The following is a 21,315-nucleotide window of genomic DNA, read 5'->3' on the forward strand; positions in this document are numbered from 1 at the left end:
GCAAGACAGGAACACAACCCCACCCATTAGCAGAGAGGCTGCCTAAAATCATAATAAGTTCAAAGACACCCCAAAACACACCACCGGATGCAGTCCTGCCCACCAGAAAGACAAGATCCACCCTCATCCACCAGAACACAGGCACTAGTCACCTCCACCAGGAAGCCTACACAACCCACTCAACCAACCTTACCCACTGGGGGCAGACACCAAAAACAACGGGAACTACAAACCTGCAGCCTGCAAAAAGGAGACCCCAAACACAGTAAGTTAAGCAAAATGAGAAGACAGAGAAATACACAGCAGATGAAGGAGCAAGGTAAAAACCCACCAGACCAAACAAATAGGCAAGAGGAAATAGGCAGACTACCTGAAAAAGAATTCAGAGCAATGATAGTAAAGATGATTCAAAATCTTGGAAATAAAATGGAGAAAATACAAGAAACGTTTAACAAGGACCTAGAAGAACTAAAGAGCAAACAGACAATGATGAACAACACAATAAGTGAAATTTAAAATTCTCTAGAAGGAATCAATAGCAGAATAACTGAGGCAGAAGAACAGATAAGTGACCTGGACGATAAAATAGTGGAAATACCTATCACAGAGCAGAATAAAAAAAAAAGAATGAAAAGAATTGAGGACAGTCTCAGAGACCTCTGGGACAACATTAAACGCACCAACATTCGAATTATAGGGGTCCCAGAAGAAGAAGAGAAAAATAAAGGGACTGAGAAAATATTTGAAGAGATTGTAGTTGAAAACTTCCCTAACATAGGAAAGGAAATAGTTAATCAAGTCCAGGAAGCACAGAGAGTCCCATACAGGACAAATCCGAGGAGAAACACGCCAAGACACATATTAATCAAACTATCAAAAATTAAATACAAAGAACAAATATTAAAAGCAGCAAGGGAAAAATAACAAATAACACACAAGGGAATCCCCATAAGGTTAACAGCTGATCTTCCAGCAGAAACTCTGCAAGCCAGAAGGGAGTGGCAGGACATATTTAAAGTGATGAAAGGGAAAAACGTACAACCAAGATTACTCTACCCAGCAAGGATCTCATTCAGATTCGACGGAGAAATTAAAACCTTTACAGACAAGCAAAGCTAAGAGAATTCAGCACCACCAAACCAGCTTTACAACAAATGCTACAGGCGGGGAAAAAAAAAATGGTTCTGAAGAACCTAGGAGCAGGACAGGAATAAAGACACAGACATAGAGAATGGACTTGAGGCCACGGGGAGGGGTAAGAGTAAGCTGGGACAAAGTGAGAGAGTGGCATGGACATATATACATTACCAAATGTAAAGCTGATAGCTAGTGGGAAGCTGCCGCATAACACAGGGAGATCAGCTCGGTGCTTTGTGTCCACCTAGAGGGGTGGGATAGGGAGGGTGGGAGGGAGACGCAAGAGGGAAGGGATATGGGGATGTATGTATATGTATAGCTGATTCACTTTGTTATAAAGCAGAAACTAACACACCATTGTAGAGCAATTATACCCCAATAAAGATGTTAAAAAAAATAAAATAAGCGTCATTTCTGTCTTCAGCCTGTCAGACTCTTAAGCGCATCGTCCCTACACATATGAGCTTGTTGGGTTTTAAGTTTTATGAAATTTACGACTTTGGCAACCCACCTATGAAAAGGATTATATATCCCCTCAAGCTAAATCCCCTCCAATAGTGCAGTTACTCCGGGTTTGCCACCAGTGAGTGGAAAAATCAAACCTAATTCTGTGTGTTTACTGAGCCCACACAGCCACTCTTAAGCCGCTTGATGAAAATCCTTTAAGTAGTCAAGATGCAAGCAAAAGCGCTAGCACACTCTTACCCTGAGCTCTTGCCAGTTGCTGGGTTTTGTCCATCACCCAGAGCACCGTCACACCACCTACTTCCCCACCTAGGTTTCTGAAAATGGCCTGCTGGCTGCTGTTACTGGCACAGGCAGAGGCTTGAGGACAAAAGGCTGCTGGACTGACTCAGGATGCCACAAGTGAGATACTTCACTACTGAGGCCGAATTTCAGCTGCTCCCTAGCCCTCTGGAGAATTCTTAACACTCTCTCCCAGCCACAGCTGGCTTTCATAAGGAGCCGAGACCAGGAAAGGAATGCCATTTGGGGAGTTGCCTTTTTCACTTTTTCGTCAGTGTTGGCCCCTGAAATCTTTAAGTTGACCTGAAAATGACCTTCCCGCTCATCTGCATGCTACAGCTGTCCCAGGAGAGCTAAATGAGTCTTTTCTGACACTAGTTAGTTACCTGCTACTCCCCATTGCCTCTAATAAGTATGTTGATTGCGTCACAGGCATTATGCCAAGCAGGCCTTGAGCTCTGAAATAAGAGACCATGACAAGAGCCTTTTCATATGGAGGAAGGGGTAGTGGTGGCAGAGGGCAAGGGTTTCTCCAAGGCTGGCTATGAGCTGATATGACCTTTCTGCTGCGTTGGCCTCACCAAGCATACAAGAGATGGGCGGGGCTGCTCAGTCTCCGGCTGAGTTGGCTCGATCAGCAGCTCCCTCCTCCTCTACCAGCTGAGCCTCTCCTACCTGCCCTTTGCTATCCCTTTGTCTATTTCCGTCTGTATAGGTCTTTTTTCAGGTTCAGCGTGGTAATTATCATTTTGGAGCCAGGTCCACATCAATGAGGCTTAATTGAGCACAGATTTAACACTGTTCTTCATTGAAGAAGCACCCTCCAGAAAAACAAACTGCCACCTCTGAAAAAGCTCCTTAGAAAGAAACAATTCAGGAAAGGTAGAAAAGCCTGGCTGAAGAGCAAGTGCCTGGGGGGAGCAGCTTCTTCCTGTTGTTTTGTGTGACTTCAAAAGTACTTCAAACTAAAAATGGCTTTCTTTTTGGCTGCACTGGGTCTTCGTTGCTGCGCACGGGGGCTACTCCTCATTGCGGTGCGCAGGCTTCTCATGGCGGTGCCTTCTCTTCTTACAGAGCACGGGCTCTAGGCACGCGGGCTTCAGTAGTTATACCTCAATTAAAAAAAAATACAGATGCTCAAGCAGGCAAAAAATAAATAAATAAAATTTAAAAAAATAAAAATAAAAATGGCTTTCTTTGGGAATCTGTTCTTTTGCTGCACGTTCCTGGGAACCAGACAAGAAGCCCCGCTTTGTCTATCTAGCCACATCTTGTTAGCATTTAGCTGTGCTTATCATCTGGTGAGTGTTTCAGTTACTGAGTTAGGTTTTTTTCTCTTAAAGGGTGTCAAGATTCTCAAAATCCTTTCTTGACCTGCTTGAAAAAGAACCTAATTCCCCTAAATTCAATCCAAAGTGATTTTCTCACACAAGTGTCCCTTAGTTCTTCCTTCCAAAACAAAGAAGTGGCAATTTCTTTCAGAACTATCTAGTATTTTGACTTTAAAGATAAAAAACTACTTAAATGAAGTAATTAAATCAAATGAGATCAACTGGGAAATGCTGCTAGTAGGGCATTTGCACGTTCTAAGCAGGAGGTAGAAATACGTTGGCAGGGATAGAAGGTGGCTTTATCTGTGAATTCTCTTGGCATGACAAGGTTCTTTCTAGCTGATTCAGACTCCCTGTGCCAAAAAACCCCACTAGCTTTTGGGCCGATTCCATTCTCCTCAGTTGCTTTTGTTTCTACGACCTGGTCTGGCCCCAGGCAAAAGAGTAAAATAGATAAAACCTGTGTTTGTCTCCCCTCCAGTTAGAAATGTGGAACTGGTGATTCAGGAGTTAGCGCAATGAGGGAAGAGTTGAAGCCATAGGTAATAATACTGAGGGGAGAAAGGAAGAACAGAACCTTAAAGAGACTTGCTTATTCCACAAACCTTCATTAATTACCTACCAAACCAGGGCCCGTGAATCGACTCTGGGGGTACAAACGTACATCTTGACTGAGAGAGCAGAACTAGGAAGCAAAGACAGAAAGGTAGGAGAAGAACCCATAGTCTTCAGCATCAGAGAGCTAAGGAAAGAGGGTATATATAGTGCTAAGGGCCAGTGGTATATAAGTGATCTGCGGAAAGGTCTTTGAATTTGGTAACCAAGTATATAGTTCAAGAAGCAATTTCACTAAATTGGAGGGGAATGGAAGTTAGAGCACAGGTGTATAAGGGAAACATTGTGTTAAAATCAAGAGATAGTAAAGACGAATTTTTCAAGAAGATTGGTGGTGATAGGGAGTGATGCTGTATGGTTAAGAGGGTAGTAGGATCAAAAAAAGGAGGAAGAAGTGTTTTTTTGTTTCATTTTTCTTTGTCAGTATACAGAATGACCTGAGTATGAGGTAATTATTAAGTGAATAAGACCTGTCAGTGGTTTCAAATTACAGCAGGAATTAGAATCACCTGGAGGGCCACCTGAGTGGGGGACCCCAAGTTTCTTATTTAATAAACATGGGGTGGGGCCCAAGAATTGGCATTTCTAACAAGTTCCCAGGTGGCTCTGTTGCTGCTAAGTCTGGGGAATCACACTGAGAACCACTAGAATAGACTGAGAAGGAAAAAATAGCAAAAGAGAATAAACAGAGCTGAATTTTAAGAAGAGACAGAAGAGTATGAGATGCAAGGAATACATAGAGTAAATCTTAGAAAGAGTTCATTTTCTAAGCGATGGGAATGACAGAAGGGATAAAGATAACAGCAATATATTGAGGAAGAGAAGAAAGGCACTGAGGTGATAGAGCTCATATCAGATGGCTTCCATCTTCTCAGTAAAGGAAGAGGCAAGATCATCTGCAGAGAGGGTAGGTAAGGATTAGGGACTGGGAAACGTTTGGAATAAGCATCATTCACAGACTTAAAGAAGAATCAACCTCACGGTGATAGATGATGGATTTAATTTTAGAAATGGTGAGTTTGAGATGGTAGTCAGCCTTCAAGGTAGATTTGGTCAGCAGGCTGTTGGCTTCAATAAATGCATACATTCTGCAGCAGATTTTTGTCTGTTTTGTTTGTCTTGCTCACTGCTTCACCCCTAGCATCAAGAATAGTGCTTGGCACAGAATAGGCACTCAGATATACACTGGAATGAACCCGAGAGGCGTTGGCTGAGGTTGATTATTGTACATAAAAGTAATATATAGTAGAAACCTGCAAGTATCTCTGGAGTTAGAATATTACGGTGGTTAAGAGAGTGAGTTCTGGAATCTGAAGACCAGGGTTCTAATCCCAGCCTCTCAGTGCCTCACTTCCTCCTTCTCTAACATGGGAATGATCATGGACCAACCTCAAGGTTGCTGTGAGAATTAAATATATATAAGGGGCTTAGCACAACACCTCACACAGAGTAAGCACTGAATCAATGTTAGCTGGCTGTTTATTACTGCATTTCCCCTTCAATTAATTAAGGAGTGTTTCTTAACCAGTTTGAGTCACCATGTGTAAATCAAAGTACTAAGACATTAAAAAAAAATACCCTGTCTCAGATTTCATCATTCTTCCCCTACTGGTAGGGATATTGAGGCATAACTATTTAACAAAGAAAAAATGGTCATCAAAATTGGTGTTTTCACTTTATACCTGATATACCATCCAAAGCCTTTCCTTAGAAGCATTTTTCTAAGTATGCATTTTAAGGCCTGGCTCCAGACTAAAACGTACTACTGACATAAGGGAACTATTGTGGAAGACAAAGGAAATAAGTGTAGAAGTTCCTAGTGCCTATTTTCATGGGACTAATATAAAAACATTGTCTGCCTTTGCCTGAACTAATTATGCAGTGCACTACTGACACATTTATTTTATTGATCCAATACATGTGAGTGCTACACTGATATTTATCACTAGAAATGATGGCTTACTATATAAATTAATACGTATTGTAATAACTGCTTTGCCCTTGTTATTGCCCATGCAGAATTCTTTCATGTTTGCATATTTCGTATTCAATAGTCAAGAGCTTATTTTTTAGGCATCTACAGTTTCTTTAGTTTAGGATCTTTTGCAGTGATAGATACAAAAATAGGAAATTGAGCCCCTGCCTTCAAAGAACTTATGTTTTTATAGACATACTCTCAAAGAAATAAGTCAAGAATAATGGCAAACACTCAAGTGTTAAACTGAGTACTGTAGTCCTGTGTTGCACCTCATGGTGGGGAGGGAGGCACATATCAAAAGTATAGACTATTATGCTTTTCCCACAAGAATTTCCGGTCAGGTAAGGGAGATATGACATAAGAGCATGAAAATTAAAATAAGAATATAAGAATTAGGGGCTTCCCTGGTGGCGCAGTGGTTAAGAATCTGCCTGCCAATGCAGGGGACACGGGTTCGAGCCCTGGTCTGGGAAGATCCCACATGCCGCGGAGCAACTGGGCCCGTGAGCCACAACTACTGAGCCTGCGCGTCTGGAGCCTGTGCTCCGCAACGAGAGGCCGCGATAGTGAGAGGCCTGCGCACCGCGATGAAGAGTGGCCCCCGCTTGCCACAACTAGAAGAAAGCCCTCGCACAGAAACGAAGACCCAACACAGCCATAAATAAATAAATAAATAAATATTTAAAAAAAAAAAAAAAAAAAAGCATGGGTGAGTCTCAGACTTGTTTAAAAAAAAAAAAAGAATATAAGAATTAAACAGTGGTATGTCACAGGAGAGTACAAGTTGAGTTGCAAGGTAGCAAAAGAATTTTAGGAAAAAAAATTGAATCAGTTGGCCTAAGTCAATATGCCTCAGAGGACAAAGTGTCTTTTCCTTAACTTACCATCAAGTTAGAGTATTTTAGGACCCACTGAATGCTACTACTTGTCTAACCAAAGCATTGACAAATCAGTTGGTTATAGTGACTTAAGACTTTATATTTCTACCAAAGAGGTATATTAAGTGGCAAATGACTAATGGAAATACTGTCTCTAAAAGTCGAAAAATGTTTTTTTTCCAGAGGGCTGATATAGCTGTTGCTCCACTCACTATAACGCTGGTCCGTGAAGAAGTCATAGATTTCTCAAAGCCGTTTATGAGCCTGGGCATCTCCATCATGATAAAGAAGCCTCAGAAATCAAAACCAGGAGTATTCTCGTTTCTGGATCCCTTGGCTTATGAAATCTGGATGTGCATCGTCTTCGCTTACATTGGAGTCAGTGTAGTTCTTTTCCTAGTCAGCAGATTCAGCCCTTACGAATGGCACTTGGAAGACAACAATGAAGAACCTCGTGACCCGCAAAGCCCTCCTGATCCTCCAAATGAATTTGGAATATTTAACAGTCTTTGGTTTTCCTTGGGTGCCTTTATGCAGCAAGGATGTGATATTTCTCCAAGGTTTGTTTCCATTTCATACCCAGTGCCTCCTTGCATGTTATGGCCATGATCCATTCATGCACATCTGATATTCACGCATCTCAAGTCCAGATTTCTTTCATTTAACATTCCATCCAGCGACAAATTATCATCGAGCCATTTTTGTTTGCTTGCGTCCTTGAAGTGAGTGTGTTATTGGTGTTGCTTTGAATGTCTTTCATGCATTTCTATGGTATCATCAATTTATGCACATTATAGCAAACATTTGAACTCTGGATAAAGGCAACATTGCCAGCTAATATTGATATTATTCAGATAAAGCTAACACTAAATCTTGATCAGAACAAACAGGCATGGTTTCCTCATTAATTGAGCTAGAACATTTTCTCATTTGACCAGAGACTGGATCTAGAAAATATTTAAAAGACAGAACTCTTCTTTAAAACCCTCCTACCTTCCCCTTTCCCCTCCATTTTTCATTTTGCTCTCTGACTGCCTAGAACTATTTCACTGTAGTATCTTGCCCAAGTTTTATCACTAAAACAATAAAACTTCTAGAAGAAAATATGGGAGGAAGTCTGTGTGACCTTGGATTGGACAAAGAGTTTCCAGAACGCAAAAAGCACAATCCACTGTAAAAATTGATAAACTGGACTTCACCAAAATTCAAAACTTTTGCATTTCAAAAGACATCATTAAGAAAATGAAAAGACAAGCCACAGTGGGAGAAAATATTAGGAAATCATACATGTGATAAAGGACTTGTATCTAGAATATATAAAGATCTCTTGCAACTTAATAAAAAGAAGATAAACAACCCAATTCTAAAAATGGATGAAAGATTTGAATAGATACGTCCCCAAAGAAGGTATAAAAATGGTTAATAATCACATGAAAAGATGCTCAACATCATTAGTCATTAGGGAAATGCAAATTAAAATCACAGTGAGACAGCTCTACACATCCTCTAGAATGGCTATAATCAAAAAGACAGATAATACCAAGTGGTGACAAGGATGTGGAATGACTATAGCTCTCATCCATTAGTAGCGTGAATGCAAAATGCTACACCCAAACTGGAAAATGGTTTGGCAGTCTCTTATAGTTAGACATACACTTAAAATATGACACAGCAATTCCACTCTTATTTACCTAAGAGAAAAGAAAACATATATCCACACAAAGACTTATACACAAATGTTCATAGGAGCTTTATTTATTATAGCCAAAAGTGGAAACAACCCAAATGTCCATCAACAGATGAATGGATAAACAAAATGTGGCATATCCGTACCACATTTGGAATGGGAAACTATTGAGCAACTAAAAAAAGACAACTGCTACGTGCTACTAAATTAACTTTGAAAACATGATGCTAAATGAAAGAAGCCAGATGCAAAAGGCCACTTACCATATGATTCCATTACTTGAATTCCATTTATTGACTACCCCATATTGTATTATTCCATTTGTCCAGAATAGGCAAATCAATAGAGACAGAAAGCACGTTGTTGGTCTCCAGGGCCTTGGAGGGAGCAGAGAGGGGCTGATCAGGATCAGGATTAGGGTGAGGCAAGTGAGGCTGAGTAGAGCAAGTACAGGGGTCAGATTCAGTCTTTATTTTCAAATTTGCTATTTTATTAATCATGGATTTTTTGGCATTAATTTTGATTTTTTTAAAAAATTATACTAAAATTCTCTTTATTTTGATTAATGAGATTTTGGCACCCCCTTAAATTTTGTGTGGGGGGCAAATGCCTCACTTGCCTCACCCTAGTCCCATTCCTATCAGGATTAACCACAAAAGGGCACAAGGCAACTTTTCAGAGTGTTGGAAATTTTCCAAAACTGGGTTGTGGCAATGGTTGCACAACTCTAAATTTACTAAAATCATTAATTGTACACTTGTATTGGTGAATTGTATGGTATGCATATTTTACCTCAGTGAAGCTATTGAAGATACTGAATGTGAATATCCTAGACCTTACCCACTTAAAGTGTCGAGTCACCTAAACAAAAATGGTGGCAAATTCATAATTATAAAATATTGTAAGCAAATGTAACATCTTTATAATCAGAAAAAAATGAAATAAAAAGTTGTAGTTTTGGTAAAATTGAACATTAATCCAAATACTGACCAGAGTCAATTATACAAACATATAGGGATTTTCATTTAGACTAGAAGGACTCAGAAGGTCACCTACCATGTTTTTATAGCATACTTCATTTGAGGTTATCCACTTGGAGCACAAAACATTTAAAATGAAGTTTTGCAGTATAAATCGCTGGTAACCATCTTCAGCAGCTTTTTAGTATAACATGTGTGGGGTAAGCCTCATTTATCTGTCATTCTTTTTTGCCACCCTCAATCTGCTTGGTCAGATTCTCCAAATTATATCACTCCCTATTCCTTTTGTGCTTGGAATGTGTGTCGTTTTGTGATATCATCTGGGAGTTAATTGTGCTAGTTTCTTTCTTCTCTGATTTTTTTAAATGTTCACTTCAAGAGATGAGGGTTTCTGAATGATCCCGTAATTGAATGATTTTAACATGGCTGGTAATCTGTGTTGAGACAATGCTAAAGACTTATTAAGGCTGGAGATTTTATTGGTTTCTGTAAGTGAATTTTCAAAACTAAATTTGTGATATCCCCACTGGAGTGCTACATACTACTGCGCATACTCAAACAGGACTTTTAAAAAGGCCATTTGTTTTTAGAAGTATTTATGCATATTACCTCATTAAGTAATAACTTAAAAATGATGGCTTGAAAATGACAAGCTGGAAAGATTCTTTATTTTCATTTTTTGTAGCAGAATTTAAGCTGTGGCTCTTCTGTGGCGCCGAAATATATCAAGTGCTTTTTTCAAGGTACAGATTTTATTATTCTGCGCTAGACACTGTCCTACAGAGCGATGGCTTTCAAATGTTTTGAGCACAACCCTCGGTCAGAGATAAATTTTCCATCACAGCTCAGTACACATATATGTACGTAACAAAAGTTTCACCAGAAATTACCCTTACAGTGTGCCATGCACTCTGATATTCTCTGTTCTGTTTCTTTTTTTTTTTTCTAAATGCTGGTCACAACTCAACCCAGCAATGGGGTACACAGCCCCATTTCTGTTCAATGGCCATCCTTGGAATGCAAACTCTCCAGAAAGCCCAGAATGTGAGCATGCATTGTACACTCTGACTTTTCTCAAAATTGGAGCAATTCAAGGCATTATAAGAGACCACATTTTAAAGTAGAATTATCAAATATCATAGCAGGAGGAGATGTCAGAGATAAATTAATCCAGCTGCATCCATTTACTGAGGGCCCAGGAACAACAACTTTCTCTTGAGTTCCCACTGTGTCTGGGCATTTTACCTGTATTATCATATGCATTCTAATCCTCAAACACTACCACAAGGTGGGCATCGTACTTATTTTTTAGGTGAAGGTGAATCTCAGGTGAAGTAATTTGCCCAGTCACACAGCTAATGACAAAGCCAGTATTCATACCCATCTCCGATTCCAAAACCTGTGCTCTTTCCACTTCATACTGCTTTTCTCATATCACAGAGAAAGGAATAGTACCCGGAGAGATAATGTCATGGAACCCGAGGGCATGGAGGCTGTAAGAGCCAGCAGTACAATTATTTCCACTACCACACGCAGCCTCCCACTACCGACCTAAAGGTGCACTGTTTGTTCCATTCTTTTCCTCATGCTCATGCCCAAGAGATGTTTTCCAGTCTCCCAACCTCTGATGAAACAGTACCTTTGCCCTGGCTGTTTAAGAAAATAGGCAGTGAGCATTTAAGAATGCTGCTGAACATGTGTTCACTCAAAGTTAAAGACTGGGAAATCAGCAACAAGGCATCATGAGGAAAACTGAGCATGATTCCATTGCCATCAAATAAAGCTATGAACAGTAACCTAGAAGCCTAAAGAGTCTATGTCAATATTAGGTTTGATATTTTCAACTACCCCAATTGTTCAGGGTGACCAATTCAGGTGGAGACTGAGTAATCAATGTAATAAGCTGAGGTTATATTCATACACAAACTAATTTGTTGGGGGGAGTCAGGAGGAGAAAGTATGAGGAGATTGCATTCAACCCTCTTCCCCCTGATTGGGGGATGGGGAGATAGCCAGTGGGTGTAGCCAGATGGAGGGAGCATAGTGATTAGGTATGCGGGTCCTGGAGTTCATCTCACTAGATTCACAATCCGCTTAGCTATTGTGTGACGCGGGGCGAGGTACTAAATCTTGCTAAGGCTCAGTTCTTCATCTATAAAATGTAAAGCACAGTGCCTGACATATAGTAAGTTCTCAACACACGTTACCTATTATCATTTTTAAACTGGCTGCTGTTAACCATCCTGGCTTCACAAATACTAATCGTTCATATTGCATTTGCATTTTAGTTCCTAATACTCCTTAGGAATACGGTTAAAATTTTAGTCAGTGCCAAATAGCTGATTTCTGATGAGAAATAACCAACAACATTCCTTCTTGAAACCATAAAGTGCTTTCCTTAAGGATTACACCACTTGAAAACATTTTGATTGTATTATTCCACAATGTCTTGCTGATATTGACAGGTGGTTGGAATTTTTTTTAATCTGAAATTTATTTCGTTTGTAAAACGTTGACAGAACTGCTAAGCAGGCCAGAGTCCAAGTCCTTCCAGACAAATGCGCCCCCTGCTGACTTTCTCTAAAGCTGCAGGGACATCTGAGGGCTAGCCAAGTTGAAGATACAAGGTTCCAGGAATTGCAGCAGAGAAAATGGAAAGAACACACTAACTTGAACCTGGTTACTGTGTACAGATTATTCCATGGGCATTATTCTCCTGTTAAGTTTTCCAGATAACAAACACTTTGGAGAAGCAGGCAGGAGATCTGTCCAGGTTAGCTGACACATAGATCCTCCTTTTTTAAATGGAAAGTATGTGCAGAATAATAAAATATACGAAGGGTAAAAAATGAATGGGATCAAAGACAATAGGAGAGTTTGGGGCTCCGTTTAAAGCAACTATAGCCTTTCCTTTACTGATGTATGACCAGTGTCTTCATCCTACTGCAACTGCAAATTCACTTCAAAGCAGTAGTGGTGTGGTAATAAATTAATTGTAGTAGCAGGATTTTTATTACAACTATTTCATGACTTTTCTGGCTGAAAGCCGTAGTTTTCAGTCTTTGGGAGATGGTTAGTTATTCCCATCAGAGAAAACTATAAGAACCAAAGATTGACTCTGCACATTTTTTAAAAATCTGTCATAGACACAGCATTGAATGGAGTGTAGAAATGATGCCTACTGTGGAAGAAAGAAGAGGGAGAACAGGAATAATAAAGAGTTTGTGCAAAGGAGAGGCAGTTTGCAGTTCCGGGTCTTCATCTTGTGAAGCTAGTAAAGTGCTGATTTCAAAATTTACTTACAGGATGAAGGTTACAGAACATAGCTCACTTTTATTATCATTTCATAGGCCATAAAATACATTTTATTATTAACTCAGAAACTCTAGTTTCTTATGATCACAGATAACATGAGCATTGTGTATTATTTTGCAATGTTATGTCTGTTTTTCTCTTGTTGCTAATTTACTTTCATTAACTTCATGCCTCCTCTTGCATTTCTTCAAAAGGTATGATATGTTCCTTTAATGCATTTTTATAAATACTAAATGGCAGCATTTTACAGTCATTTCATTATGCTAACCTCAAAATCTGTCTTGTGCAACAAAACTACTTGAAATGAATGTTAAACATTTTGAAGCTGCATTAATAGAAGAAAAGATACTGGGAAATGACAGGTCTTTCTAACTCAACTATAAAGTCTTGTCTTGTTTTAATAGATCCTTTTAAAAATGTGATGGGGCTGACCCATCAGTCACTTTCTATATAGCCTCCATGTGAAATGTGGATTTAAAAGGCTATAGTTTCACTAATGAGAAAAGGGAAATGTGAAAATTCTCATAGAGCTTCTTCCCTGTGAGTTCCACTGCACATTTTCTCAGTGAAAGGATTTAGGCATCCATGACATACAAGGGAAGAAAGTGGTAGAAATTCCACCAAGACTCTTGTCAAAGCTACCACTGTCTTTTTTTTTTTTTTTGATGAACAGAAAATTTTATTTATATTTTTAAAAAATCCATTCCTTTAAAAAACATCAGATCCCCAGAACTTATTCACTTAATAACTAGAAGTTTGTACACTTTGACCAACATCCCCTATTTTGCTCACCTCCCATCCCCTGAAAACCTATATTCTCTTCTGTTTTTCTATAAGTCTGGCTTTTTTAGATTTTACAGAGGTTAAATTCTTACTTGAACTGGCACAAAAGCTACTACTGTCTTGAAGGGAGAACGCTGAATGCAAGCTTGTGCATTCAACGCTGATTCCAAGGAAGCTCCTTTTTTCCATCTATGCTGATGCTCGTGGATACTATTTTACCATTTCTATGTGGATATTCACCAAAATTCTCCATGATCATAGGTCTATCACAGTATTAACCACATAATTGCCAAAATCAACAGCCATGTAGACAAGAGGCCACAAAAAAGACCATTTTGCTTTTAGGTTTATTTTCAGTCATGTCAACAGCCAATTTCAGCTGAGTCATACAGATCAACCACATGATTATCTGAGTCAGCCATTAAGGTGGCCAAAATAACCAGATTATGATGTGCAGGCTCGATTTTAGATCACACAGACACAGCCACAGTCCATTAGCTGCAATAGAATGGCACAAATGTAATTTCCATAAATTACTGTGTTGTTCTCCACATTTCAAGCAGATAATACATAAACTACCATTAGTATTCACAGCAGCAGAATACACCCTTTTCCATACCAAACCATGATTCTGGAAATACTCCAACATCAGTTTTCCCCTCAGTCTCAGTAAAACCCCATCATCCCAAATAAGGATGACATTCACAGTTCCATTCCAAATGAACAACAGATAATAAACAATAATTACCCAAACATGTTTGGTTTTCCTGCAGCTATATTTCTCAGTGTTTGTAGGAAAATTGCTCCTTCTATAATTTACACACCATTTTGGGTTTTCTTATACAAAATATGAGTATTTTATACTACAGAAATGTGGGCATGTCTTTCTGATTGTGTAAGTCTAGATGATTTATTTCCTATTTCTCCTCTCTGTGCCTCAATTTCTTTATCTGTAGAATGCTCCATTTTCTTATCTGTAAAGGGATGGAGGATTAAAGGAGTTGACACATGTAAACAATTATAACAGAGTCTGTCACATAGGAAGTGCTCCTTAAATGTTCGCTATTATTATCATTTTTATTACCCTATTACTACGAATGCTACTTTGAGCATTCATCTTTTATACAGTAAAATTATTTCCAGAGTCAGATCAACCCAGAATAAATAAAATGTATATGTTAACAATGAAGAAAGACTATGAAAGGTTCAAATTCATAACTGAAATATTCTGTACACTTTTAGCATTCAGATGTGACATTCTTTCTGACTCCAGATGTTTTTACATCTTCTGATTAAAAGGGAAATGTTCCCAGGTGAAATTCTGAGAGAGTATAACTATCAGTTAGAAAATCTGTTGCAAAGCAGATTCGCACATCTGAAAAGCTAAAAGTGATTATGTTCAGAAATAAATAAATAAGGGTTATTTGAAGCATCCAGGGACCAATAGGAATTACAGGCTTTAAAAAACCAAATAGTTTTGTTACAGTTAATCAATAAAGAATACTATTTATCAAAACACCTGCCAAAATTATTTGATCAGGGTGTAAAATCTAAAACAACTGAATTTTCCAGAGGCTAAAAAAAAGGTTATCTTGGGACACAGGAATTTAAATTTGCTTCAAAGTGGTAAAATGCGAGTATAGACAGAGAGGAGCTTGACTTGCCAGCTTTCAGCCCAGAGCTGCCCTTTTCCCACAGAGCCTGGAGAAGTGCCAGGCTCCTACGCCTATTTTTGACTCTATGACAGAGTGGGTTCTTTTCCTGTGAGCTTTTCTGGGCATGAGAGAACACAGCCTAACCAGGATGGAGCTCCACCACAGAGCAGAACTATCCTCAGGATAATGTGGCAATGTTTTATAAAACCTAGTGACCAGATTTCATTTCTGCAAACAGAGCCAGCCTTCAGCAGCATTGTGAAGGAGATGAAGTTTCCTCACTACAAGCCCTTACCCATTGAGCATTCAGTGCCCTCACACTGCCCCCTAACTGCCCACAGACCCTCTCCCTGAGTAGCATTCATGATGCAGGACCATGACTCCCAATCCTGGCTGCACCTGAGTTTTATAAAAATGCTGCTGCCTAGGCCCAACCCTCAGAGATTTGGATTTAATTGGCCTGGGGTGGAGCCTAGGCATTTTTTGGTCATTGTGTTTTGTTTTGTCTTATCTTGTCTTGAGCTCCCCCAATGACATTGATGTGCAGGCAGAGTTGAGAATCACTGATGTAGAAGAAGAACAATATTTCTCAGTTTGGGCCGCAGGCCACTGCAATCACCAGTGATGCCTGAGAAGTCCAGATTTTTGAGTACTCAGATATTCTGAATCAGCATTTTAACAAACACCCCAAGTAATGCCCATGCACAGTTACATTTAAGAACAAAATTTTCCCTGATTAAAACTTACCCATCTTCTGTCCCATTCTCCACTAATTGCATAGACTAATCCAGGATAATATGATAATAGATGCTGTTGAAGTAAAATGTTACATTTTGAGCACGCCTCCTGAAGAAAGCTCAGAGGATAATTCCAATAGTAAGAATTTCTAGGGTGGGCCAGTGAGGATGGTTTTGTTTGTTTTGATTATTTTGGTGGGGGAGGGTACAGACAAACCTTTTAGTGCTTCTCAAATCCTATTAATCAGGTAGTTTCCTACTTCACTTGAGGCCTGTCCTATGTGCTACATCTCAGTTTGTAAAAGGGAAGAGTTTCAATCTCTGGATCTAAACTCCTGAGCCCCACTAGCCATTTATATGAAGACAATAATAAATATTATCTTATGGCCCCTTGCCTTATGGGTAATCAGCTCCACAGAATGGCAATGTCTATATTACATTTGTTAAACGCATAGTGCATAGTGCTTGTTTACTAGCCAGCACCTAATCATTTCTCTTCAAGTATGTCAAGGTTTTCGACTCTGTGGTTCTCCCATGACATCACCTTACATCAGTGTTTTTCAATCTTGACTGCGCATTGTAATCACCTGGAGAGATTTTAAAAATACATATGTCTGGGTCCCACCTCTCAGGTTCTGATTTCTTTGGTCTTGGCTGGGTCTGAGCATGAGAAGTTTTTTTAAAGATCCCAGGTGATTCTAAGGTACAGGCAAGGCTGGGAACCACTTGCCTTAAAGGAAATAGAGCAGTCTTCCACAGGTGTGCCCAGAAAAGCTCACAGGAGGAGAATCAGGTAAGTACAATTATTACACCTAAGCAGGAACTGGCAAAAAGAAGGTATTTTTTCCCGTGATTAAATAAATAATCCTGCTTTGAAACCCGTATAGGCCTGAAGAACATTATGCATGTACCATCATCACATGCCATCATGACATGTGGTGATACTGTCAACGTGTCACTTTTGTTTGATGTGTTAATTCCCTGACATCATTTACTTCCCTCTTTCATCAGCTACACTGAAACCATTCCTCTTTCCAAAAGTAAAGATAAGGATTTCTTAAACTGAAATCCGGCCCCTCTGGGTCTGGATTGGTCTTTGTTTTGTAGATCACTCTCCGGGCGCATTGTTGGAGGGGTTTGGTGGTTCTTCACGCTGATCATAATTTCTTCCTATACGGCCAATCTCGCTGCTTTCCTGACTGTGGAGAGGATGGTTTCTCCCATAGAGAGTGCTGAAGACTTAGCTAAGCAGACTGAAATTGCATATGGGACCCTGGACTCCGGCTCAACAAAAGAATTTTTCAGAGTAAGTGCTTTACAGTTAATTGGGCCTGCTGGATTTTATTTTATCATCTGCTCACAAAGGCAGATTCACAGTGTTTTAAGGGAGGATCGGGAAACGGTGGGAATGTTATCAAAGCAGAGCATCTTAAATACAGAGCTACTTGCTTGGTGACCTAATTCATTGTCCTTTAGAACTAAGACTCGTGTGTGACATCAAGGGGGCATGTCAAGAGCACTGAGTTTGAACTCACAGGTTTGAATCCCAACCCTACCACGAAGTGATCGTTTGTCCTTGGGCAAGTCATTTAACTTCTGTCGGCCTTGGTTCCCTTACTTGAATAATGAGGGGACTGAACTAAATAATATCTATTCTCCTTTTTAGCTTTTACAAAAGCAGTGATTTTATGTCTCAGCAGTTCACAGAAGTTAGGTAATTGACTCTAAGAATCTGAGGAGTGATGAACTATAAAATTACATATTCTATTTAGACATTGGTTTTCTATTAAAATGTATTACAGTTGTTTCAAGCATTCATGTACATGCTGATAATTCAATTTTCTGGGAAGCTGATAATTGTTTTAATTTCTTGAGTAGATTTATTTCCCCCTCACTACCCGCACATAGGCCAAATCTTGGTGGGGAAACAGCAAGTTGTTCACTAGCAAAAGTTAGTAAAGTGTAAGCACTGTCAAGGAGAAAGAAGAAAGGAGATCGAAGGAGAACATTATAGAATGTTCTATAGAACATATAGAATGAACAAATATAGAACATTATACAACAATATAGAACATTATAGAATGAACAAAACCACTTTTACATAAAATACCAATATCTTTGTTCTGTAGCAACTGGTCTATAAGAAAAGGCTACCGATGGAGTGTTTAAGAACTCACATGATTTTTCAGTTGCCCCAACCAGGAAAATATGGTGGTTTCAGTGAGAAAATGGACCCATTCTATCCATACCACTGCCTGCTACTGTAACCCATGTAACTGGTTGTAGCAGTGATGCAGAAGCCACTTGTGTAGTAGGTAGAGAAGAAAAGTTTAGTCATTCTCTCCAACCAATAATCAAATTATCGGATGGCAGGTATAATTACTGACTTTTCCTCAAAGACCCACAGTAAACAAATGTTGGTTCTAAACCAGCTTGCTTTAAGAAATCAGTAAGAAATATATTTCTACATGTATCATCGTGGGATTTGTCCAGTTGTTTCATGGGAAAGCAGAAGGAGTGTGTTTCTTGAAATTATAGCAATTAACTAAAAACTGTTTTCATTCCCTGAAGGAGAAAGGGTTAATTCTGAGACCCTTTCCAGAAATCTCACTGGCTCAGGATATCCCTATCTCACCTCTACCACTATTTATCGAGCAGTTCATAATCTCCAACCAGGGACAGGGGCCTAGTACTAGAAGCATCAAAATGATATGAACATCCTCTGGAACTAACCTGGCCTTGACCCTCACTAGGTTGGCAGTTCCAGAAGCTTATCTGGGAATAATCCCCTGCCCTCATGAAATCACTCACACATTTCAGGGCAGGAAGCCAGGGATTTCCATCTGCTGAGTATTCAGCACATAATCAGCTCCACGGAAATCTGGTTTAGTATCAACCTTCAGCAGAGCTTATGTTCACCAACCCAATAGGCATCAAGTTGCTAGAAGAAGTAATTGACCACTTAAGCTATCAAGACACCAGACTTGGACCCTCCAATTAGGGATACTTGTTCCACTGGAAAGCATATTTCCTTCAGCATTGATTCGAAATTAGGAGGGTGTGCTTTAAATGGTAATCGATAGGTGGCATCAATTCCCATTAAGCTTTCAAAGGCCATTCATCCATATTGCAGGCAAAGGAGGCTCTCTGGGAAGATTTACTAACACAAGGGCTTGAAATTGTGACAAAGTAGTCATTGTCCCCATGCCCAGACCCCATCCCCCACACATATTGTGTCTTCCTCAAAAACTAGGAAAGCATCTATTAATCCATTCAATGATGGTTTCATTAAAGAGCATCTTATTACCAGAGCCAATTTGAATCAACATTCAATTCTGAGCAAAGCTATTGCCACATTCTAATTGGTTTGTGGTTTCCAATGCTCAGCAATTCCTAGTGACCTTTACAGCCAATGAGTAATTCGTATGGAAATGGAACTGTTCTGAAAATCTGATTAGAAAAAGGGCCAGATATTTCTAGGTATAAAGAAGTGCAAATCATTTTCTAATTCCCGCACACCACTTTTCTTTTTCCTCAATTGGTTGCTAGTGACAGCAGTAAGGACTCTGTGGAGAAGTTCTTTAGGACAGCACAAAAAAGGTGATGATCTAAGAGTGAAACTGAGCAGTATAGGACAAGAAGCTCCTAGCCTGCTTGTACTAAAAATGTTCTGTAAACCCAACAAAGGGAATGCTTGGTATTCATATAATACAGAGGGGCCCAACCAATTGGTCTCCAACAAGCCATCTGTCCTCTCAAGATCCTCTACTTTACCCCTCCTTGAACCCCATAAATCAGAGAAGGCAGCCAGCAAGAACACATCATCTCCTACTCAGGGACTTAACCGCCACAGCATGTCACTTTCCTCTCAGTCCTCCAAGATCTCAAGGCAATTTTAAGAGCAGTAACTCCTCCACATGCCAAAAAAAAAAAAAAAATCGAGGACCCCTGATGGCATGCCTTCTGAACTTTAGAGGATAAAACAAGATCACATGCAACATTTACAAACATAACATGAGCTCATTTCTTCCCATTCTCACTCCATATTAAAACCACAGGGACCAAGTAGTAACACCATAAAACAGCCCCGGGGCCAGCCCTCTAGAGAAAAATAAATAAAAGAAAATCCCTTTCTAATTGCCCTGCAGACGTTTTTACTTGTCCTGGGTAAGGCTGCCATTAAAATGATGACATCTTTAAATGATTCTTTTCTCTCATTTTCTGAACTATCCTCGGCTGCTATCTTACAATCACATAAAGTCACTGGCACAGAGGGACCTGTTCCATCAGGAAAGGCAGGGAGGGACCAGACAAAATGCTTGCAGCTGGAAGAGACATCTGAAATATTACCATCAACCCTCTTGACTTGAAAACTGATTTCCTTAGACAGCAGCTCCAGAACTAAATGTCCCAACCAGAGGTGGAGGCACCCATGCTAAAAAACAAGTCGACAGCTTCATTGTCATTGCCCAGAGAAATGCCACTATGATTTGGAAAGCTACACCGAAACGATCATTCTCCACTAGGTTTTGAAATTTTAACCTGATGCAGATTCAGGTTAAAAAGTAGATCTGGGAGAAAAAGCAATTCCAAAATTCTCTCTGCCTTCAGACCCCTAGAAATATTAGAAGACCACTACGATGCTTGACTCTTTTTTTCTTTTTAATGTTTTTATTGGAGTATAATTGCTTTACAATGGTGTGTTAGTTTCTGCTTTATAACGAAGTGAATTCTTTTCCAGATACTTGGCCATATCCCCACTGAAGATAGTTCAGGGTATAAAAGGATGTTGCTTTTTAAACTGAAATGTTAATGCTAATTTAAACCCCTTTAAGAAAATAAATATAAATGGAATGGAATGGGGAGAGACGTGCCTTGCTCCAGCACCCCAGGCAGGACAGAAAAACTGAACTTTATCTGGAGACCACCAAGGGAACTGCCCTGTCTTCTGAGTTGCAGACATTCTAAGCCGCATGAAGCACAGTTGAATTACTCATTAAGAATGTTTTATCTCAACACTGTTACTGTTGTCATTGCTCACTTTAACTTTTAAATTTTTTTTGAAATGCAGGCAGCAAAAAGAAGAGCCCTGCATTTCAAAAAAATTTATTTTTTTGGGAAGTAGTCCCTCCAAGAGTATGTAGAGTCTCCTTATACATTCTGAATCTCTCTCTCTCTCTCTCTCTCTCTCTCTCACACACACACACACACACACATTTTCAATCAGAGTCCACATTTCAACATTTATTGGTTATTTATTATAGGGCTTTTGAACTTTATGGAGAAAGAAGAACAATCTCTCCACAAATTCCCCTATGCTAGGTATGGTGACATTTGGACATGATTAAGAAAACTAACCATTAATCTTTAAGCTTTACTACAACAGACCTCCCTTACCCCTACCCATCCCCTCACCTTAGGAAACACATCAAAATGTAAAAATTCTTTTGTTAAAAATTTTCTCAGCAAGTA

General features: G+C 39.4%; 1 protein-coding gene across 4 annotated transcripts in view; it reads left to right on the top strand.

The window, feature by feature from the left end:
- GRIA3 (glutamate ionotropic receptor AMPA type subunit 3) overlaps positions 1-21,315 on the top strand; it is a 296,361-nt gene that overhangs the window by 217,275 nt on the left and 57,771 nt on the right. For all 4 annotated transcript variants that reach the window (XM_082377107.1, XM_082377105.1, XM_082377106.1 and 1 more), the window contains exons 11-12: positions 6,870-7,246; positions 16,951-17,149. In XM_082377107.1, the coding sequence (XP_082233233.1) occupies positions 6,870-7,246; positions 16,951-17,149 (576 nt within the window). The remainder of the gene's footprint in view (positions 1-6,869; positions 7,247-16,950; positions 17,150-21,315) is intronic.

Source organism: Balaenoptera borealis (assembly GCF_965194805.1).
Source record: "Balaenoptera borealis genome assembly, chromosome: X".
In the NCBI taxonomy this organism is placed as follows: Eukaryota; Metazoa; Chordata; class Mammalia; order Artiodactyla; family Balaenopteridae; genus Balaenoptera; species Balaenoptera borealis.